This window comes from Lytechinus variegatus, chromosome 12 (assembly GCF_018143015.1).
Source record: "Lytechinus variegatus isolate NC3 chromosome 12, Lvar_3.0, whole genome shotgun sequence".
Lineage (NCBI taxonomy): Eukaryota > Metazoa > Echinodermata > Echinoidea > Temnopleuroida > Toxopneustidae > Lytechinus > Lytechinus variegatus.
This window is the reverse complement of record NC_054751.1, coordinates 20,475,807-20,499,123: the sequence shown is the minus strand read 5'-3', so window position 1 is coordinate 20,499,123 and position 23,317 is coordinate 20,475,807. Positions and strand designations below refer to the sequence as shown.

The window sequence follows — 23,317 nt, the reverse complement described above, 5'->3', positions numbered from 1 at the left end:
GTACTTTATGTTTTAAGCACAAAGACATGCAACTATTTCCACTTATGCATACAAAATACATTGTGTATTAAGGGGGGCATGCGAGCCCGGGTGGGATTAACATTTTCGGACCTCTTTCAGGTTGGTGTTTAACAGTGAATGTGATTCAGTCATTGTTCATTTTTGACAAATTACATCGGTAACATCATTTTTAAACCTGTATCAAGTAATCAAAAGCAATTGTTGTCATTTTGTTACTATTACTTGAGTATTTTTGTTATCCCAAGTGTCTAATCGGGGTCTGCCGAATTTTCGATTAGTGTAAATTTCGCTAATCGATTAGCGATTGGCGGCAAGCCATTCGAACTATTTGATCAATCGATGTTTACTCCCAGGCTTAATTGTTACCATGGTAATTACCATTGGATAGTGGAGTTACTATTTAATACACTAACTTTTTTGCAACAGGGCCCAGGGGGTGTAACATAAAGAGATTTACACTCAATATTCACAAATGATGGTAACTTTTTTTGTACCCGGATGGCAACTGAATTACAGTAACATTAGATTATACAATTTGTTGTATCTTTTATGTCACATGACCCAGAAAGTGTTTAAAGGACAAGTCCACCCCAACAAAAAGTTGATTTGAATAAAAAGAGAAAAATCCAACAAGCATAACACTGAAAATTTCATCAAAATCGGATGTAAAATAAGAAAGTTATGACATTTTAAAGTTTCGCTTAATTTCACAAAACAGTTATATTCACATCCTGGCTGGTATGCAAATGAGGAGGCTCTGACGTCATCCACTCACTATTTCTTTTGTATTTTACTATGTCAAATATGAAATATTCTAATTTTCTCCCCATTGGCAAGTGATACAATGATTAATCTACCTGAACATGTGGCATTAGCATTGTTTAATACTACATGTTTCAGTCAAGTTGCTCCTTATTGTCAAATCTATAAAAAAATGAAATATTGTACAATTCAAACGATAAAAAACAAAAGATATAGTGAGTGATGGAAATCATCGACTGACCCACCTAGTTGTGCATATCACTGTTTTGTGAAAAATAAGTGAAACTTCAAAATTTCATAACTTTTCTATTTTACTTCCAATTTTAATGAGGTTTTTAGCATTATGCTTGTTTGATTTTTCTCTGTTAATTCAAATCAACATTGTTATGGGGTGGACTTGACCTTTAAGAATAAAAATCTTTCTTGGTAATTACCGTTCTGTGATACCTGTTCCATCATTCTGTGCAATATCGCCATGGTTTGATCATCTTAACAGGTGTCATTCAAAGATGCGTTCAACAACATGGAGAAAAAACGACAGTTGTTACCTCAGCTAATCACTCATCCAGAAACGAGTCTAGAACTCATTACCGAGTACTGCAGGTGAGTTAATCTCAATTCTCATTCCCCAATACTCCTACATTGCTACCACTGCTACTGCAACGAAACAACAATTGTACATACAGTGTCTATGACTAATATGATTACAAATGTAACTAAAAATTTTCAACTATTGCTGTTAACAACTGCTGCCACTGTGCTTCTGCTATGACTGCCATATGACTTCTTTGAATACTAATATTTCTTTTTCTTTTTTTTAAGCTGCGATACCCGCCACGATGACCTAATTTCAAAATTTAGTTTCATCGAGTCATTCTCTTTCTTTCAAGGTATGCTCGATGTATACCTCAGTCATTTTAGCAGGTAAATTATCCAAGAGTTTTGGCCATCGATCGGTTTCATTTCTGTAAAAACACTGCCTATAATTTGCACTGACTCTGCAGTGAATATTGTCTTTACCGTACGCCCACTACAATAGTCTAGCTACCGCCGATGACCTGGGGATTGGAGGCAGCCGGCAGTACAGCTGCGTGTATTTAATTTTGGGTCTCCCAGATCCGGATAAATCCCTTATCCGGATTGTGCTGGTCCCAACGTGTCTGGATAAGAGAGGTCGGACTGTATTACTATTACTACTGCTGCCAAGCTACTCTTGTACTACTACTGCAAACACTGCTATTGCTGTTACTACCATTGCTGCTTCTACTAATACCATTACTGCCTCTGTTGCCACTGCTTCTGCCACTATAACCATTTCAGATATATATGTTTAACTACATTGTTATATATCTGTTTTACTATAATATATTTTATTCATCCAGGGATTTCAAGTTAGATGAGCAGGAACCTCTTATGATGTATGTACGCCTGCTGCTGTTGCCTAGCGATTGTGAAAAGGATCACCATGGCAACAGCAAAACTTCCCTGGACAAGAAAGTAATCCTGTCGGCAGTTTCTATGATAAAAAAGAAGACTGCCCTCTATCAGATGCTGAAGGCAAATGTCGATAAGGTGAATATGCTCAAAACCCACAACCCCAAACCATGAATATGAAGGAAAAACTAAACATTTTGACAATATCTAGCCCTTGTTGTTGTTGTACAATATTCATATCTTAATGCATCCTTCACTATACGTGATTGTTTCCAGATGCATTACGTTTTTGAGTTGCCCATCTGTCTCGTTTATCGTTGTGATAACTATACAAGCAATTATTTTTAGACTTTGTCCAGGTATGATCTGAGAAGATTTTGTGATCATGAGGTCAAAGGTCACAGTAGTCATATTAATTTTTTTTATGCAATGTGTGATATTATCTTGATTTGGTATTTTGACTGTGTGCAGTTGAGAGTCCATCTCATTAGTGTTTTTAGCTCATCCGGCCCGAAGGGCAAGATGAGCTTATGCCGTGGCGTCCGTCCACAATTTCAAAATGCTACTACTTCGCCATTTCAAGTCCGATTTCAATTCTGTTTGCTTTATATGATAGCACTAGGTGAGGCATTCAAAACTTCTACACAGAATTTTGAAATTTATTAAATATGCTAATTTATGCACATTTTTCAAAATTCACAAAAAATGCTACTTCTTTATTTGTTGACCAATTTTGATTTTTTGCTTCCATCTGGTAGACTTCATGAGGCCCAACAAACTTCTACACAGAATTTTGAAAGTTTTCAACAGAAAATTATTTATGCTAATTTATGCAAAATGTGTTCATAAATCACAGAAAATTCCTCTTCTTCTTTATTTGTTGACAGATTTTGGTTTTTTTTCTTCCATCTGGTAGAGCTGCATGAGGTTCACCAAACTTGTACACAAAATTTTGAAATTTTGTCTGGAAAATTATTTATTCTAATTTATGCAAAATTTATTCATAAATCACAAAAAATGTTTTTTTTCTTCATTTGTTGATCAATTTCAGTTTTGTTTGCTTTATATGATAGCTCAAGGTGGTGATACAAAATTTAAACATAGAATTTTGAAACTTATTGAATCTGCTATTTATTCATATATTTTCAAAACTCACAAAAATTGCTTACTTATTTGTTGATTGATTTTGGTTATTTTTGTTCCATCTGAGAGCTACATTAGGTTCGCCAAGGTTCTAAAAAAGAGTTAAGAAATTTTGACTAGATAATAATTAATACTTAATTCATATGCAATGTATTCATAGACTACAAAAAATGCTTCTGTCATTTCTTCATCAATTTCAATTCTATATCCTCAATTTATGTCACCAATATAATTCACTACAGTGTCAACTGGGCTGAAATTAAAATTGTGTTTAATTGTGTTGCGAGATGCCGGATTAGCTCCACATCATTGATGTGCTACTTCTCATATGATCTGTGTTCTGGTTAGCAAAATCATTCTTTTACAGTATGAAACATTGGAATGTCTGCATGTTATGTAACATGGGATGAGCACTGGCTTCCTACTCAGATGCTGTTTGGAGCGTTTGGTCCCATTGTAACTCAAACAGAGGTTTCTCCCTGATTAGAAAAAAAATATGATATTATCCTCGCAGCCTTGTTTGTCTACTACCATTGGAAATAAAGGATTTTTATTACCTCACGAACATTTTCTTGGCCTTTCTCCTTGTTTCTCCAATGATTTTAAACACTCCAGCCCGTATTCTGAAGTTGGGTTTAACTTAGACCATGGTCTAACTCTGTGCTAAAATTATGAGAAGCCAAAAGTGTCAACATTTCTATTAAGTTGTATGCTTCTTATGTTTACTGTGCTCATCCCTGATTCATCGATGGTGAAGACAATCATCTATTCATACTTCCTAGACTGTAATGAATTATTTTGAGAGCTAAATGAGCTGAAATATGATACATTTATCTCTACCGTTAGTGATTTATGAAACAATTGGCTATCCATACTTAAACCACAACTTTAAACCTGAGTTTAAGTTAAACCCCTCTTCAGAATAATGGCCTCCTTGTTTTGACAGATTGACTGCTATGATTATGAGATGCTACGTCTAGTTCTTGGTATCATCAATGACAGTACTTCAGATATAGCAGATCAGACACATTCTACTGAGGTGGTATGTACAGAATGTCTAAGGAAAAAAAATTATATCTTCTTTATTTATTTATTCACTCATTTATTTATTTATTTATTTAAACAGAAATAAAAATACTGTTTTGCATCTTGGTCCTGGTGTATAAAAACATGATAAAATGGTAATGACAATAATAGGCATATAAACAATAGGCATAAATCGAAAAGGGTAAGACATAAAATATCAGCGTAATACAAAAACATGGAAACGTTATTGATCACCTTATTATTAATGGTAAAAAAATAGATAGGCCTACATGAAAGAAGGGTAGGTATACCTATAATCTTATCAACTACAGTATATAAACAATTGCAAAAAAGTAGGGGCTGAAAGTTGTGAATAATGATAGACAGAATAAAATTGTAATGTAAATTACTGAAAATATATAAGTTCAGGGATGGGATTATTATGACATATTAGATTTAGATTTTTTGTATAGAGACTTAAATACATCTAAGAATTGAGCATTTTGGAAATTTGTAGGTAATTTATTTCATACTTTGGCACCTGCATATTTAAAAGATTGACAAAAGAGTTTAATATTAGGTTTTGGTGGTACAACATTAAGGGAGTTAGCATTACAAGTGTTCAATCCATGCCTGTCGAAGTACATTTCTATTTCATTGCATAATCTGGATGGGGCAAGACCGTGAACACATTGGTACATTAGGGTTGATAAGAAGTAATCACGGTGATCATCAATCGTTTGCCAGGAAAGTTTGTTCCTTAAGTGAAGACCTGAATTTGTATTGTAATCATAGTTAGAGGTTACATGAGGGCCGCTCTTTTTTGAGTCTTAAACTGAAATCGATATTTCTGTAGATGTAACAGATTAGACACCTTTTGCTTTGGTGTTGTGTACAGAGTGTTTCATAAAAAAAATCATATCTTAAAACGGAAAACAAAAGTTCTGTAGATGCAACAGATGAGACTCATTCTTCTGAGAGTGTCTATGTAGATGGTATGTACAGGGTGTATCACAAAAAAAAGAACGCCCAATTTTCACATCTCTGGAAGGGAAGATCTCAAGTTCAGTGTCTGCAACTCGTTAGCTATCTCATACCGTAAGACACAGTCACACACTCCTATAATTCCACATCAAGAATATGACATTGTCCTTGGTTGATTTTTTTTTAAAACGTAGGGTCTGCAACTTCTCAACTACCTTGAAGCATACACACGTCGTAAACCTCCTTCAGAATATGAGATTATGTTCCAACAGAGTGAAGAAGATGAAGGGGTAAGAAATTTCTATTTTCTATCTCGGGTTGGTCGATAAGTTCGGCCATTCTCAATATGGGTTGGTATTGGATTAAACCATTCTCAATATGTCAATATGGGTGGTTGATGCATTGCACTATTCTTTAAAGAAAGGTAAAATTCACCCTAATATCAGGTTAGATTTAAAGCATGAATTTGGATGTTCACATAAATATTGGATGTATGAATGCTGGAACACTGCCATTTAATTTTGTTTATGGAGAATGTTTTTTTTTTTTAATTTCTGTACAAATTACACAACATAAGTGAGCAGCATGCAAGGATGTCATTGACAGAAAATCAAAATCTATTGGCCCGAATTCACGAAAAACCTAGGTCCTGGTTTTTGGTGGTTTAAACCCCCTCCTGGTTTAAACCCCGAGCTGGGTTTTTCATTTACGTTTCACGAAAGAGGTTTAGGGGGTTTAAATGCGTCATAAAACGTCATGAAACGTCATATTTTTTAGTCTGCTCTTAGATGTGGTTTAAACCATGGTTTAATTTTACGAGCATGCGCACTTGAGGAGTTTGTGAAAAATCGCTGAAGCGAAGAAAACTTTTCTTGCGGTCCTGGACCTGTCGAGCGGTCTTCTTGATTAGAAATTCGTAAGTATTCTTCTTTGAATTCGTAAAATAAATTCCCGCTTTGCTTCACTGGAATATATTGATACGTTTTATGCAGTTATATGAAATTTGTAGTGTTGTTTTTCATGATTGCGAAAGAGGTTTTGGTATTGACAAGTCCAGACGATGCACTTTATCGTCGCATGTGTATTGCCACAGTCCCATCCGTGCATTTAAGTGTTGGGATATTTTGACGCTGTGTTGTTGCACGAATTGAAGGTGCTCAGCCGCTTTTTGTTTTATGAGCTTCACAAGGATGTTTATATTATTATGCCATCTATATCTTAATTTTTGAATGTGAAGATAAAAATGAAATATCTAAATCTATGTAATTTTTATACTATTTTTGTTATATTTGGTGCATTTTAAGAGGAGAAACTCAGAAAGAATTTTTTTTTTCAATTTGATTGTGAATTTGCCTTGACTAAACTTCGTACTAAAAAGTCTAAATTGCAATTCAAAATATACATTTGTAGATCGAGACCTACCTTTTTGCTTTCGGCACAGGCCAATTTTTGAGGCTGTAGGAATATTAAAGAGTTGATTACTCAAAGTTTGGTCTAAAATCTTTTCACTTGCAAATAGAGAAAATAGAGCCCCCCCCCCACAAAAAAAAACAGATTTAAGTTAAGTCGTTAGGCCTAGGCCTAGTGGCCTAATTTTGAAACGCATATTCAAAGTTTCAAAAAAAAATGTTACGTTTTTTTTATTTATCATTCACCGTGTTCACTGTGAGATTTGCATTTAAAAAGTGATGAACCAATAAATATTTTTTTTAAATGAAAAATTATTATTTTTTAATTTGACCATTGTTTCACAGAATTACATCGGCACAGAGGTACCATACAGTGTAGGTCTCTATGGATTATCTCCATCTTCTTCACAGCCTTAAATTACTAAGAGGTATGATTATTAATTTGATTTACATTGTTTTGATCTGTTTAAAAGTATTATTGAAATGATTTGTTAAGATATTGAACATGAAATATTTAGACTTAAGGAATGAAATGGCTTGAATGTAGTTTTTGTTAATCTCAGGAAGTAAATTAAGATTGCAGGAATTATGTTGGCAGATCAAATCTACATGCACATGTACAGTTTGGAATGATTATAAAGATCACAAAATAAAAGAATTAAAAATAATATTAAACTCTTCTGCATACAGCTACCTTTCCCAAGACATTGTGGGCTACGTGATGCTAAAAATCCATCGAAATCGTACAAGGATGGGCCATCTCGAGATCAGTATCGACTGTCAAAAGAAACCGTCACCAATATGCTGGAAGCCGAAATGAAGAGGGACACACAGAGGATTGATCAACTTCCTGTTTATTTGCAGGTGTTGACAACTCTCCATTTTTATGCAGTGGGTACTGGGTAAGTAATTTAATTTTTCATAAATGATTATTGAATGTTTCTTGGCGCTGTTAAATTTAAATGACTGAGATTGTTTCTATAATTTTAGGACTCCAGATAAAGCTGATGACAATATCTAGAAATCAGAGAAGGAGCACATAAATAAGAGTATCATTTCAGCAAACAGTCAACTTGTCAAGTACCTATGAATTGCATAATTTAAAAATTCCAAAACTACCACAGCAGTAGTGAGGCTCTGCTTTTACAACTGTTATGTCAGGTTAGAGTTATAAATTTTGCCATTAACCCGTGGTAGAGCTTCATGAGTTTCACCAAACTTGTACACAAAATTTTGAAATTTTGAGTATAAAATTATGCTAATTTATGCTAAATTTATTCATGCTAATTTATGCAAAATTCATAATCACAAAAATGCTTCTGTATTTGTAGACCAGTTTTGATTTTTTTTTTTCATCCCTCTGGTAGAGCTACATATTCATGAGGGTCCCCAAATTTCCACACAGACTTGAAATTTTGACTAGAAAATTATTAATGTTAATTTATGCAAAATTCATTCATATATCACAAAAAATGCTTCTTCTATGTCACTTCTCTATTAATTTCAATTCTGTTTCCTCAATTTATGTCACAAATATAATTCACTAGTGACGACTTGGCTGAAATTAGATATTGATGGTGCATTGTTCGGGTACTGTACAACCCAATTATTTTTTTTAACTTTTAATCAAAAGAAGTGCAAAACTTCAAGGTAAAAAGTCATTAAAGCTTTGGGCAAAAAAAATTATTCAATAGTTGTTTTTGAAGTCAGCACTGCTGCTATATTGGATCGCATAATGATGGCGAGACTGCCAAAGGCGTTCCACTTGTTAAAATATATTGGAGAAAATTTTATGATATTTGTACAAGATGAATATTCATTGTTTAACATCTGTATGTGCTTCAATGAAATGGTTTAAATTACCTCAAAACAATCACCTCACCCATCAACCATATGGTTTGTTTTTATTTTACAGGATCATTTTAAAAGATGCATGGTGATGAGGCAGCAATATCGCAGTCATCAATGTGTCAGAAGCTAAAGCAAGAAGGAAGAGGCAATACATGAAGATTCCTACAACAAGAGAAGTTGAAGCAACTCGGAGACAGTTCTATCTAACTGTTAGATTTCCAGGAGTGAAAGGTGCAATTGATGGGACACATGTCTACATCAAGAGCCGGGGGGATTGGGCCATATGCTTCTTATATACCCCTTCCAACTTCATGTGGAGAGGAATTCCTATAACAATGGCAAAAGCATTAAGAACATAGAAACACAGAGTTCATTCAAATTTATGAAGAATACTTTACTTCTTTATTTGTTAATAAATTGATTGGTGTAACCTGTGATTCCTGCAGCTTAGCTTCAGCAACCTCTCTTTATTCAAAACGTCCATTCGTAGTTTGTGCTCCTTCAAGCTCATATCGTGTCTTTCAATCTCATTTCATGCTCTTTCAATCTCATATCATGTTCTTTCACTCTCATCTTGTACTCTTTATAAAGTCGAGACCATGTTTCTTCCATTGAACTTCAATTCTAACGGCATGCACTTCTACCAGCTCAAACTCTTCTGACAGATGATTTTTTTTTCCTTGAGATGGGTAATTCAAATTCCATTTTGCAGAACAAAGGTTTGTGGTATTGCTGCAGGGTTAAAATTCAATATTGAATGGCATATAGTAACAGTACAGTTGTAAAACACATACTATAAATCATGTTGTCAAAGATGTATGTTGTTTAACGTACTGGTAACTCTCTACTTGATAGGTTCAGCTTCTGACACCAATGTACATTGTGTTTTCTGATTGTTCTCGGAACCATAAATTGAATTTTTGATTTGGGGATCATGTTTCATTTGCTACAGTATTTAACATCTATTTCAACTACTTCTGATATATGAGTCTGGCCAAAAAATATTCTGGCAGAAAGGGTCAATGGAAAAGGGAAAAAAAGGCATGGTAATCTTAATGATACTACATTACCTTGAAGAGGAATGCGATTTTGAAGAAATTCCATCAGTCTGGGAATGTTTCCTTGATACCTCAGACAGAAATTAATTTGTAGAATTTGTCCTCGTGGTGAAAGAAATAGATGAACTTCTGTTCTTTTGCAGATTTATAAATTTCAACAATGTGTCACATTCATCTCAGTTGGGAGGGTTTTATTATTTTGTTTCAAGGAAAGTGATGAATACTCTTGAAAATGTGATTATGATTTGGGAAGTACTTAGAGGTCCACTATGTGAGATAGCTTTTATTCAAAATAGCTTCAACTGGACATGGAGTTTTCACATTTGCAATCATTATTTGAGTATTAATTGCAACAAGCATAAAAAAGAAGAATGACCTTTCAATTTGTGAGGATGCATTTCCTAATTTAAGAACTGTTTATTTCAATAGATAATTAAACATGTTTTTTTTTTCATAAAATATTTAAAAGATAAATGTTCTTTACACGGTTGATTTGAGATATGTCTTTCAGTTAATGATGGATTTGAAGTGGAGGGGGGGGGGGGACAGGATGTTTGATTAGGTTTTATTTAAAGTTCTTATATGCAAGAGTATTTTCTAATCATGTATTACAATAAGGATTAAGAATGCAATTTTATAGTGCTTGCTTCAAAGGATTTTCACTAGTAGGAAAATTGTATTGTGCACTTTTGTTATAAGAACCCCCTTCTTTATATTATGGGGGGGATGTCAGATATATTATCAGAAATATTCACCTAGAATGGGAAAACGAAATCAGAGTAGATGCACTTGGTTGTTTGGGTGGTGTAACTTGAGGCAGTGCTGGATTTGAAGTTGCCGTATTCCATGGTTGAGGGAAATAAAGATGATTGTTTAATTCTGGGAATGCTTGATATTTATATAGATTTTCAACAAAATTAAATGCATAAATGATCTAAACTAACTTATTAACAGAATTTGGTATGTATGAAAATGAATTAATTGGAGAATTAAATTAATAAAAAAATCACTTTAAAAAATTAAATCTATTTTTTATTAATGTCAACACAGTAACAAAAAAATAAGCGTGAAGGGAGTGAAGTCAAAGTAGATGCACTGGCTTTGCTAGGTGTTATTGGAACTTGATCTATACATGACCTGCAATGGATATATTTATATATATATATTTTTTTTGTGGGGGGAGAAACATTGTTTATTGGATTAATACACTACATGTACTGAGAATATTACATGCCTATAGAATGTACACTCTAATGAATTTGACATTTGAGAATATCTCCATTATATTTTTTTGCCAATGTATTTTGTTGTACAATGATTTACAATCATTAAAACAGGAAATAATTATATGCTTCAATATCAAAATAAAAAAATAGCTAACTTTAAAATATTTAAACTGCTTTGATGTAAGATGCTTCTTATTACAGGTATTCTATTGATGCATTTTCGAAAGAGCAAGGGGGAGGGGGTGACAGAGAGAAAAAGGTAGTAGGATGGTGAATATGTGTGCAGTAGCGTAACTAGGATTTTCCAGAGGGGGAGGGCAAAATCGTCCGCAAAAAAATGACAAAAAAGGGGTCTTCAATCACAAAAGGATTTCGTACCAGAAAAAAATGGACAAGCCAAGAAACAAAACTTCTTGTCGGGGGGGGGGGGGGGGGGGGCAGGGATAGGTCCCTTGCATTGGTTGTGACTCGTCGGGGGGGGGGGGGCAGTCTGCCCCCCGTAGGTACGCTAGTGTGTGTGAGAGATATAGAAAGAAAATGAGCGGGAACAAGAGAAAGATTATGAGAACGAGAGAGAACACTTCATCACTTTCACTTCAAATTGAAATGAGAAATAGAAATTGATATAATTTATTTTGATAAAAAAAATATTCAGGAAATATATATGATAAACCTCTATTTTTTTTTTTGGGGGGGGAATGAAATAAACTTCCAATTCTAGCTACAACTACCCCACCCCCCAAAAAAGGTTATCTTTCCAAAGGTCGGGTCATCTCGTCCCAAATACATGTTTTATTTCGATTTTGAATGATCTTGTATTTTTTACCATCATAAAAGAACTAAACTATTTTTAAGTAGGGATTTCAGCCAATGTTTCAGTGATCCACAAATATTTATTTTTATGCGTGCTAGAGTTATTGGATGCACTTTTGATTACCATTAACAAAATAAAGTCAAGATTTAGGGAAAATATCTGGGCGGTCTCAATTTTAAGAAAGGAAAATAAACAAATTAGAGGATAAAGTTTACTTCAGAAAATTTTGGGACGTGTTCTTTCTAGAATTTACATTTGAATTGAATTTTTTTTGATATTTTTGACGATGGAACTGGATTCAAAGGTCGTTCGCAATTTTGATTATGACGTAAGAACAGCTGATCGACAATCTTTGTTATGATTGTTGTTTTTATACTGAAAAAGCATTAGAAGATCCATACTTTTAGAATATTGGTTGCCGGACGACTACACGGGCATGCGCGTTGTATAACTCTAGCTCTCAGCCTCAGCTAAGCTAAGCGATCGAGATCGTAGACATGCAAAAATCAACAGCTGATTTTCATATTAAATGCCGCTTGCCACCAAAAATGTAAGTATTAAGAGAAATCGATCTGATAAGATACTACTACTGAAACTGTTGAATTATATTCATACCTCAAGTTTCATCGGGTAATCTTTATATTATATCTGTTGTCATTTTATTTTCAGCCGAATTAAATTTATTCAATGATTAAAAACATGACATCGATGTTTACGGATGGGACCGACATGAGATTATCGTCGACGCGCAGACGACCGCAATGGTTGAGACAAATTTTCATTTTTATTGCATTTTGTGATGTATATAAAAATAGCGGATGTACAATACAATTCGACTCATCCAACAATGAATAAGTTTTTAATGTAATTTCATTTCATGTAATCGACTGAGATTGCAAATTTCGGTATTTTATACCCCAGACTTTGGATTTTCGAACCCTGTTTGCCGTGGTCAGCAAAGACCGTAGCAGACAACATACGCCCTACTGAGCATGCTCAGAACCGTGGACTAAAATTAAACCATGGTTTAAACCATGGTTTAATTTTAAACCATGGACTAAAGAAACCATCGTTCGTGAAACAGAGAGGGGGTTTAAACCATGGACTAAAAAACCTAGGAGGGGGTTTAAACCCCCTCGGGGTTTAAACCTCCTTTGTGAATTCGGGCCATTATCTTTGGATGTAATCAATGGATTTTCACTTGACATTCATTGATAGGTTTTGAGCATAAAATGAATTGATTTTGATCAGTAAAAAAAAAAAAATATTGTAGAGTTTGGAATTTTAGCTATAAGCTATATTTGTTTGTCAATCAAGTCATGTTTTTGTGAGCAAAAATTGTGTGTATCATGCAGAAACTTTATAACCATGTACCTGGCCATTACAAATTGGTCTTAAAGGGATGTGCAAGGCCCAAAATAAAAAAAATTATATGTTGCATAGAGAGCTTCTTGTGTTACAAATTACAAAATACAAAATAATGTCTGGGGCTAGGGCTGAATAGGTCTTTTAGGGTTTAAATTGTAAATGTGATTTATTATCTAAAAGACCATAGAAGTACAGTTAAATAGTGAAAATTTATGCTAATGTTTAAAAATAATGTCTGATTCTTCTATTAATGTGCCTTTTAAAATTTACTTTACTGGTAAGACTTACGAAAAAAATCTCTCATCACCTAATGCATACCATTATTAATATTATTTTTTTCTTAACTTTTAAGAGGGGAAAATATATAGGTTTGATTCGACATAAGTTATCCAATTCACTTCTCATCTTGTTAGAGATTTTTATTCATATGTTCTCAATATTTCTTTCTGTCGTACAGCTGATGCTTACTACAAAACCGCTTTCACCGCTTTCCAAGACAAGACTTCCATTCCATCCTCTACTGAAAGGAGGACAGTGGAAAATTCTTTGTGAGTTCCTTTATTACTTTTTTTATTGAAGTCCTTCAAATGATTGAAATACTGCTAAACAAAATATAGGTTGATCTAATGGGAAGCAGTTATTTGACCAGGGGAGCGTTTCATCAATATTTTCATCCGACAAGTTGTCAGATCTGACATCTTTCCTTGATTCTGATTGGCTGAGAGGCACTGTTCCTATGGTAACTGTCGGATAAACTGGTACTTGTCGGATAAAACGTCCGACAAGTCCTTTCATGAAACGCTCCCCAGATAATGCCATTCCTGTGTGATATACCTCTTCTAAGTCAAATTTCTCTCAGGTCAAATAGTTTTCTGTGGCCCCAAGACTTGACTGAGGCAGGGTTACCTTTATAGTAACTCATGAAAGAGGACTGCAACAGTATAAATTCACCTCTGAAATACGTCTTTACCCATGGCTCAGTGAAAAATCATGCATAGTTGTTTTTGTTTTAGCGCATATCATTCATTAGTGAATATTTGCGCCAAATATTCATAGTTGCCACATATTCTCTTTCAAGGAAGTCATAATGATATAAATCCGTATATGGACTAGACTTGATCTTGATAACAGGATACAGGGATGCCAGTCTTATGGCAAAAGCCTGAATTTAGGATCAGGCAATTTATTTTCAGGCAATAATTTTAGCATTTTTGTGTACAAAATAAAATTGTATTCTAGGTGATTTTCAAGCCTTCTGATCAATTCCAACTAGCATCCCTAAAGAAAACAAGAAAAACCTCTCTGTTGTTTGTTTGCTTAGAGATAATTTAGAGTGTGTTCATTTTGGGGTATTGTTTTTTGCAGGATTGTATTAAACTGATAATTCATTCTGATTTTCCAATTTAGCTGCTAGTATTTAGAATACCCTCAAAAAGTGTAATATTCATCCAATAACACACACAAAAAATAGTCTAGTAGTACTCTAATAAATATGTGCAGTTTGACTTGGCCACCTCAACAGCATCTGTGCTGTATGTTTATGCGGGAACTCTACTAGGCATCTTTTGAAGCACCTGTTCCTCATACCCTTTTATTTTGTGTCAGTGATCATGAAATGTGGGGATAAGTGAGAAAAGATGCTCCTGAGATTCCTGCCGAAATAAGTGGCGCAGACTATTGTTACCTTACGGAATTTATGAATTAGGCCAAGTAAACTTATGAATTAGGCTTAGTAAACAGTCGTTAAAGCATTAGCAACTAAAAATATGCAAGGGTTCCTACAAACTTCTTCTGGCAGTATGGGGTCAGTAAGATGAATATATACTGCTTCGAGCTTGTGCGTGACACTCGTTGCCTTGACAGCCGACCAAAGCTCGGCATTTAGTGTCCATTGTAATTTTCGGTTCTGTTGTACATTGTTTCGTTTAATGATTAGTTCATTTGTGCGATTTTACTCCGATGAGTGCATGTCGAAAAGCTTCATTAGGTTTGTTTTTAGTGCTATTTTCTGGTTTTGCGGTACCAAACACTTGTTAACTTGTGAATTTTGGCTTTCAGGTCGTGAACTCAGTGAAGATACTCTGGGTGAGCTTCTCCCTATTGCTGAAGTACTGCGGGTAAGTGTTTTTATATTATTACCTTTATGATACAGCTCAGCTGTAAGATAAAGGGTGTATTATACAGATTAGGAACAGATAACATTTGTTCTATTTCCCCATCATTTCAATATTTCCCCCATAAACAACAGTATGCTTGTTGTATCAGAATGGAGAAAGGGTAATAATGTAATATATTATAATACTATGTTAACCTATTATATCATGGGAGGAGGTGGCTTGAAGATCAGCTGATAATTATTCATCATTGTTTTAGCTTGAGAGTAGCATTCTTTTTTGGCAGGGGGGGGGGGGGAGCACACACCATAGGATTCCTTCCATGTCAATTTTGAATGGAACTTAGCCCATTTCATAAATCCTAAAAGATATCACAGTTTTCACATTGCAATAAAGTTACCAAAGTATCATTGCTTTTCAACCAATCAATACAAATCATCTTTGATATTGCTTACCTTGGCGTCTTAAAAAAAAAACTGTTTATTCTGACAAGCTTTCCAGTTAAGGTAATTTTTATCTCTCTTTGATATGTTTCAAATTCTTTACACCATGAACATCTTATGATGGATACCTTTGCATTACAATGTTCATATTATTATTGTCTTGCCTGAACGAAGTTTGGCAGAGACCTAGTAGCCAATTTTTCTGTCAGTCCGTCGATCTGTTAGTACTTTACAAAAACATAAAAGTTTTTTAATTCAACTTGCTCTCATTTCTTTATTTCTACATCAGTTGTGTTTACACTAAATACAAATAACCTTTGGGTAATACCACACATGTTTTCATAAGAATGATAAGGTCAAGGGTCATCTAAGGGTCAAAATCAGGGTCGCGAAATCACTCGTGGTTCATAAACCACCTTATTATTATATCATGGTAGCTTTCTTTGGTACTACTCTTGAAGAGACATGATCCTAATGTATTCTTTTTCTCTTTCTGTTTTGCTACACCAGCTTTCTACTGATCAGCTTTACGTGACGACCATTCAGAATATAATTAAAGCCAGAAATCATCAAGGAAAGAAAGATCTTACTGATACAGGTTTGTTTGCTTGACTTTTTATGAAAAAAATCAATGTACAGGCAAGTTGCGTACAGGATTGACATGTGGTGCAGTGGAGAAGAATCCAGACTTTGAACCACAAGGTCTGGGGTTCAAATCCCATTGAAGGACTTGTGTCCTTTGGCAGTTATCTACATTTGCCACTCTCCACCCAGGTGTAGTAAATGGGTATCTGGTAGGAAGGAATTCCTTGAATGCTTGAGCATCCATTTAGGGTAATCGTGCTAAAGCCGAGGTAATACTGCGGAGCGCTTAATTAGAAAAATTGTATGAGGTGCTCTAGAAATGTTAATTATTATTATTGTTGTTACAGTTGCCCACATTCAGCAAAATGCCATTTTCACCAAGGCTGTGATTGAGGATTAATGGATTTGTAGAAAACAACTTTGAAATTAACAAATTAATAATATACAAAAACAACCAAAACTTATCCAAGGAAATCAATTATGGTAACACAAAGAGAGTAAAAATAAAACAAATACTTTTAGTCCCCAGGGCCTATATTCATAAACCTTCATTAATGCAGTATTCATCTAATCGTGTATTGTTGGCAATATTAATGGGTGATAACTGGAGATATTCAGGTTTTGTGAAAACGGACCCAGGTGAAAAAAGGACTGAAGCAATGTTTTCAAGTTTGACGATTTAAATACTGATAGATGCAGAATGTTTTAATATTATAATGATGAAGGGTAAGGAAGGTTAATTTTATGTACTTGAGATTAGATTGTGTTGAAGGAAACGTAATGTGGTTCTCTCCTGGATTCATTATTATTCATGATGTGAATGTAAGTCACAGGACTGACTATAAATTCCAAGGGGAATTTGATGTATCTCTTTCCAGCGCAAAGGTTATTATAGTTTGTCTTATTCACTGCAAGAACATAGTTGCCAAAATGTTAAGTTTAGATGATCGTTTTCAGGACCAAGAAAGTATATATTTATATGATACACTATGAAACCAATGATTCGTTCTCCGAAATGGAAACCTGCAGAAGTAATAATAGTTATGTTTGTTATGAAATAAATCTACATTATTTAACCAAGACCTGATTTTTTTTATGACAGACGGTGGAGATGAAAAGGGGTTCCGTCCACCTTGTAAACTGGACATGGATACCCTGGTGAAGGTCAAGAACATACTCCTCCAAGTTAAGAATCCTGAGATGGCCGTAGTGACCGCTAGATTCATTGCTAAGGAACTTCAAGTCGGTAAGTCCCAAATATGCGAGAAACAAGAAATGCTATTATAGTCAATTTCCCATTGTCTGTATTTCTTTTATTATTATAGATACCCAAGATCCTAGGGGTAATTGCACATCCAAACAAAACAAAAGGAAACTGGAATCTTCCAATTATTCATATGAATTGATGCATAATTCGTAAGGGATCATAAATGAATGCAAAGAGCAATTCATTTGATTAGTAGAACTCCATTTAGAATGCTCCTTCAATTGTGTCAATTTCCTTAATTTCTGCACAAAGCCATATGTGACATTCTGGATAAAAATATCAGTGATTGCTCATGCGTAAATGAATATTTGTATTTTTGTGTCATCTGAGAGAAGAGACTGTACATCTTTGGACAATACAAAATCTATTTTAGATTTTGAAATATAGTTTTGACAGAATTTTCTTAAAGTTAAGCATTTTTATCTATGCACTGTGTACACAAGCATGTGATATCTTGTTCTCAAGAGAAACATTTGACAGATCGACATCAGGGAAGTGTTTCATCTACATTTTGTGCGACAAGTTGTCAGATCTGACAACTTTCCTCGGTACTGATTGGCTGAGAGACACTGTTACCACGGTAACTAGAAAGAACGTCTGACAAGTTCTTTCATGAAACGGTCCCCTGGTGGGTCATGTATGGGAGCAGTGGTGATCTGATCTGATTTTTTTCAAATGTTAAAGAGATTGCAGCTCCTCAAGCTTCTCCTAAAGAAGAATCAGAATTACATGATGTAATTCATGTATGCGTATGGGAATGATATTCTTCAAGTATCAGAAGTTTAGAGTGTGTGTAATGTGTTGCAGATCTACCATGGAGGAAGCATTAATTCTGTCTGGATGAAGTCAAAAATCTCACAATTTCATGATATTTGATTTGAATTTTTAGGTAAACAAAAGGAGATGGCTCTGAAGATGTGTGAGCGGCTTGCAAGTAGATGGCAAGAATTAAGTGAAGAAGGGGTATGAACGCTTTAATGCTCATGTAAATAACATTTGTAAAGCAGCAGCCATTGGACTATAAAGAATTGGAAAAAAGACATTTTCTGGATAAGTCAACCACAGACTCATTCATGCATTTTTATTCAGTCACTTACACTGTAATAATGAACTGCTTATAGGAGTCTCAGATACTCAGCTTTCTAAATTCCAGCACTTAGAAAATTCAGTTTATTACCTTTTAACATATGTACCAATATGTAGAGCAATGCGAGGGAAACTAAACTTTGATCTTAATAGACTGTCTGACCAATCATACAGAAGGTCACAATTTAAAGTTGGATAGTCTATAGTATGAAAGATCTGTGGCTGAAACCAGGTGGCCCTGTCCAAATCAGACTGATTTTTACAAAAGCAATTCTGTAAAATATATGAATGTCTGACCCCCTGTATGTGAGACATTTTTTTAATTACTAGTATATGTTTGTGTTCTAGTTCTGAGAAATTGTGATTAGGGTAGTTCAAGAAATGAAGTGTTTGACATACAAAAAAGTTGATTATTTTATGGATTGTCTGGAATTCAGAAGCCAATTGGCTAACTTTCAATTTTGTCAGACCCCCGACCACCAGAAGGCATGCGTCATTCACCAACGTCTGGTTGCCGAGCTCCGAGCCGTCTGCACCGAGGAAGCACTTCGGAGGCACGGTTTGGCTGAACCTCAGTATACCCAAATGATCGCTACCCCCGCTAAACTAATCTTTAAACTCTACGAACATCCCAGTATTGAACAACGTATGCAGGGTTATCATCTCAACCTACCAGGTCAGGTTCAAAATTTAATTAAAGATTAACTTCATCCAAATATTGAAGTAAATTCTGGCTCTGGTCATCATTTTATTGCAACAAATTCAGGTTATCATGGGTTAACGGAGCATAACTCTAAAAGTCAAACTTCCATAAGTAAAACAATGGTGAAGTTTGAAAATTTTAGTGAAGATGATGATGATGATAGTGCCATATGTCTGTCAAAGACTTTCTAAGGCGCATTTTTGGAGGAGTCAGCCAATCCGGGTTGCCTAGAAGAACGCGCACACAGAACTGTGACCCGCAGGTCTCTCCTCCTGAAGATTATGCAAAATATGTTATTTACAATTGATTGTCAAATTTCTTTTTATTATGATAGATTCTTGTAGCTCCAAAAGATTCAACTAGGGTAACGTTAACAAAGAATACAATGAAAAGGGCTCAGCAATATATACTCTTGGGGAAAATGGATATGATTTTGTGACTTAGTTTATAAAATTAAATTTCTTATTTCTTTATAATCGTCATGTACACCGTTTGTATGTAATATAATTCTGCATTTGAGAGCTAGAGTTTCTATTTTCTATGTTAAATATTTCTGTAGTATTCCTTTAAATATTCTTTCTTCATTCTTTCATTCTATGCTTCAGGCATTGAGGCATCCATGGAAGAGATTGCAAAGATAAACAACAGTAATTTAGAAAAAACACTTAATACAATTTCTACAGTATTCTTTTGAATATGCTATAGTAATTTACATTTGATCTATGCTTCAGACATTAATGCATCTGTGTAGAAGATAGCTAAGAAAGATAAATAACAGTAATGCAGAAAAAAAAAACTTATGCAACTTCTACAGTATTTTAAATACATTCTTTGTACGAGTATTTTGTATTTGTTCTATGCTTCAGACATTAATACATCAGTGTAGAAGATTGCTAAGAAAGATAAACAACAGTAATTAAGAAAAAATTAATCAATATTCTTTATTGCTTATTTCATTCTTTGTATTTTACTTTTATCCTATGCTTCAGGCATTAACTCAGCAGTGGAAGAGATATCTAAGATAAACACAGTAATTTAGAAAAAAACAAAACTTATGCAACTTCTACAGTATTTTAAATATATTCTTTGTACTAGTATTTTGTATTTGTTCTATGCTTCAGACATGAATACATCAGTGTAAGAAGATTGCCAAAAACGATAACATTAATTTAGAAAAAAAGAACTTATGCAACTTCTAACATTGGAACATTGTAGCCCAGTAGATTAGTCTTCGGACTTTGAAACTGAGGGTCGTGGGTTCAAATCCCAGCCATGGCGTGATTTCCTTCAGCAAGAAACTGATCCACAGTGTGCTGCACTCAACCCAGGTGAGGTAAATTGGTACCAGTAGGAAGTAATTCCTTAAAAAGCTGTGTGCGCTATGAATGCCTAGCTCAGCCGGGTAATATAGGAGCGCCTTGAGCACCTAACAAGGTGGATATGTGCGCAATATAAATACCCTATATTATTATTCTACAGCATTGAATATGTTTACTTTATTCTGAGTGTATTTTTAAAAATTCTTTTCTTCAGACATCAATACAGCAGTGGAAGAAATTGCTAAGATAAACAACAGTAACCTAGAGAAGATTCGTATTCATCTGATGGAACAATGGATGCCCCAACCAGCCACCAGCAAACAGGAAGACACGGTAGGGTTTCATGGTAATCGGAAAACATAGCTACCAAGTAGAACTCATTTTCAGTATTTAGTACTGAAAAACAAGAAGAATTCTGATGGTTTTGAGTAAAATACTGATTTTTAAAGTTTCATTTAATGTTCTTTTCTTATGGTATTTCTTTGAAAATAATGATATCCTTACCAAAATACTAATTTTCAACTTTTGAAATGAATCTTCAGGTTGATAGCTCTGTGAGAATATCGAAATATGGAGAATGGACATGCACTATTTTGTTTGTATGTTAATGCTATGGGGAGCCTTTATAGAACTATACCATACGCTACCATAATTAGATTATAATGCCAGAGGCTTCAACCTGGAGGGGTGGGGGGTATTGAATCAAACTTAAGGCCACTGCACACCTTCCGACCCGACTGTTCTGCGACTGAGTGAGGGGAGATGAATCGCAAGGTAGTCATAAGCCTCGACAACGCACACCTTGTGATCTGATCTGCGACTCATGCATGCGCTTTTTGCCATAGCAACTGAGAAAGTGCACTTACTACTGCGCATGCACATTGTTTATCATATACACGTCATGCAACTCTGCTGTCTGATTGGCTGGAAGTTGGATTGAGCTTGCGATCCAGTCATAAGGATTCGACATGTCAAATCCTTACGATTTTCCTTGTGTCTTGTCTCCGACCGGTCTGCAACGCTCAAGCTGACAAGAGCTGTGACGTCACATCTTCCCTCACTCAGTCGCAGACCAGTCGGGTTGTAAGGTGTGAGGTGGCCTTTATGCTATGGTGTATGATAAAGATAGAGATTGGAAGAGGGAGAAAGTTGATATCAGCATTCAGCTTTCAACATCCTTTAAAGGCTTTCCTGTAGAATAATTGATCTTGCTTCTATCATATGATGGCTCTATGTATGTTTTCTTTGTATTACTTTCATTGTAATCATAATTACTGATATATGTCAGGAATTATATTACACTCAAGTATTTCTTTACATGCATTTAACCAAATAAAAAAGCTGATTTGTGAAATAGATCAAAGTTCTTCATGCATTTTTGTTTGTATTCTGATCTATGTTAATATATTTCTAACCAAGGATAGCCTAAAGTATTGAAAGTTTGTGCATGTCATCTCCTTTTGATTACTAAATTCTGTTCTCATGCTTCAATGTCCAAGAAAATGATCATCATTCCAAGACAATTAAAGTTATTAGGTTACATAGAAGGCTATTAATCATTTATCATGCATCTGATGTTGATGTGCCTACTGTCATAAAGTGTTGCATTTAGCCACCATGGCCCATATTCTGATAGCAGGTTTAACTTAAACTCAGGTTAGAAGTTGTGGTTTAATTATTGATAGCCAATTGTTACATAAATCACTAATGGTAGAGATATCATATTTCAGCTCATTTGGCTCTCAAATCATTCATAATTGTCTAGGAAGTGTAAATAGACGATTGTCTTCACCATCGATGAATCAGGAAAGAGCATAGTAAACATAAGAAACGTACAACTTAATAAAAAAAATTGATACTTTTGGCTTCCCATACAAATTTAATACGGGCCCATTTGTTTAATCCCAGGCTAAAACCATTTAGACTAGACTTTAAAATACAGGCTTTATAATCATGTGAGAATCTCTCTTTCTTTCATTCTCTCGTAGACAATGAATTTTAACTTTGATTCGTCTGTCGAGGATGAGATTCCAGAAGGAGAAAGAAGTCTCATGAGGTAATATATATTGCATTACACATACTTGGAATATGTATGTCTGATTGGTGTAAATTGAATCATGTGATAAGATTTGACCAATCAAGTTAAAGATGTTTTGCTTTTTGCTCATCTTTCAATTTAAAGGGAAATGAAACCTTTGGAACAAGTGGGCTTGTGTGGAAGAGAAAAATCAAAGAATAAGAACAAAGAAAGTTTGAGAAAAATCGGACAAATAATGAGAAAGTTATGAGCATTTGAATATTGTGATTACTAATGCTATGGGATCCTCCCTTTGGCAATGCAACCAAGATGTGTGATGTCACAAGTGAACAACTTTCCCTTTGATGGACTATAGAATACCCCCAAAATGTCTCTTTGTTCTTTCTTATGATGATACAAACTCTTTATCCACAATGTATTCATTGAAAATCTGTATTACATGCCCTCCTATAGAAAGAATACATGATCTACTGATAAATGTGATAAAAGAGGCAGTTTAAGTGAAATATATACTAAAGTAATGGGAAAGTTGTTCACAAGTGACATCCACACATCTTTATCACATTGCCAATTAGTGGATCTCCATAGCATTAGTGATCGCAATATTCAAATGTTCATAACTTTTTCATTATTTGTCTGATTTTTCTCAAACTTTCGTTGATTTGT

General features: G+C 34.5%; 1 protein-coding gene and 1 long non-coding RNA gene across 4 annotated transcripts in view; both read left to right on the top strand.

The window, feature by feature from the left end:
- LOC121425702 (kinetochore-associated protein 1-like) overlaps window positions 1-23,317 on the top strand; it is a 103,673-nt gene that overhangs the window by 63,332 nt on the left and 17,024 nt on the right. For both annotated transcript variants that reach the window (XM_041621872.1, XM_041621871.1), the window contains exons 38-49: window positions 1,280-1,386; window positions 2,166-2,355; window positions 4,307-4,402; window positions 5,565-5,660; window positions 13,554-13,644; window positions 15,155-15,213; window positions 16,164-16,251; window positions 17,341-17,484; window positions 18,395-18,468; window positions 19,060-19,267; window positions 20,828-20,946; window positions 22,602-22,669. In XM_041621872.1, coding sequence (XP_041477806.1) covers window positions 1,280-1,386; window positions 2,166-2,355; window positions 4,307-4,402; window positions 5,565-5,660; window positions 13,554-13,644; window positions 15,155-15,213; window positions 16,164-16,251; window positions 17,341-17,484; window positions 18,395-18,468; window positions 19,060-19,267; window positions 20,828-20,946; window positions 22,602-22,669 — 1,340 coding nt within the window. The remainder of the gene's footprint in view (window positions 1-1,279; window positions 1,387-2,165; window positions 2,356-4,306; window positions 4,403-5,564; window positions 5,661-13,553; window positions 13,645-15,154; window positions 15,214-16,163; window positions 16,252-17,340; window positions 17,485-18,394; window positions 18,469-19,059; window positions 19,268-20,827; window positions 20,947-22,601; window positions 22,670-23,317) is intronic.
- On the top strand, window positions 6,106-9,064 carry LOC121425703. Of its 2 annotated transcripts, none has more exons than XR_005971521.1 (3): window positions 6,106-6,286; window positions 7,470-7,674; window positions 8,695-9,064. It is a non-coding gene; the product is annotated as an uncharacterized LOC121425703 (long non-coding RNA). The 2 variants fall into 2 exon arrangements; XR_005971520.1 differs by lacking the exon at window positions 6,106-6,286 and adding an exon at window positions 7,145-7,207.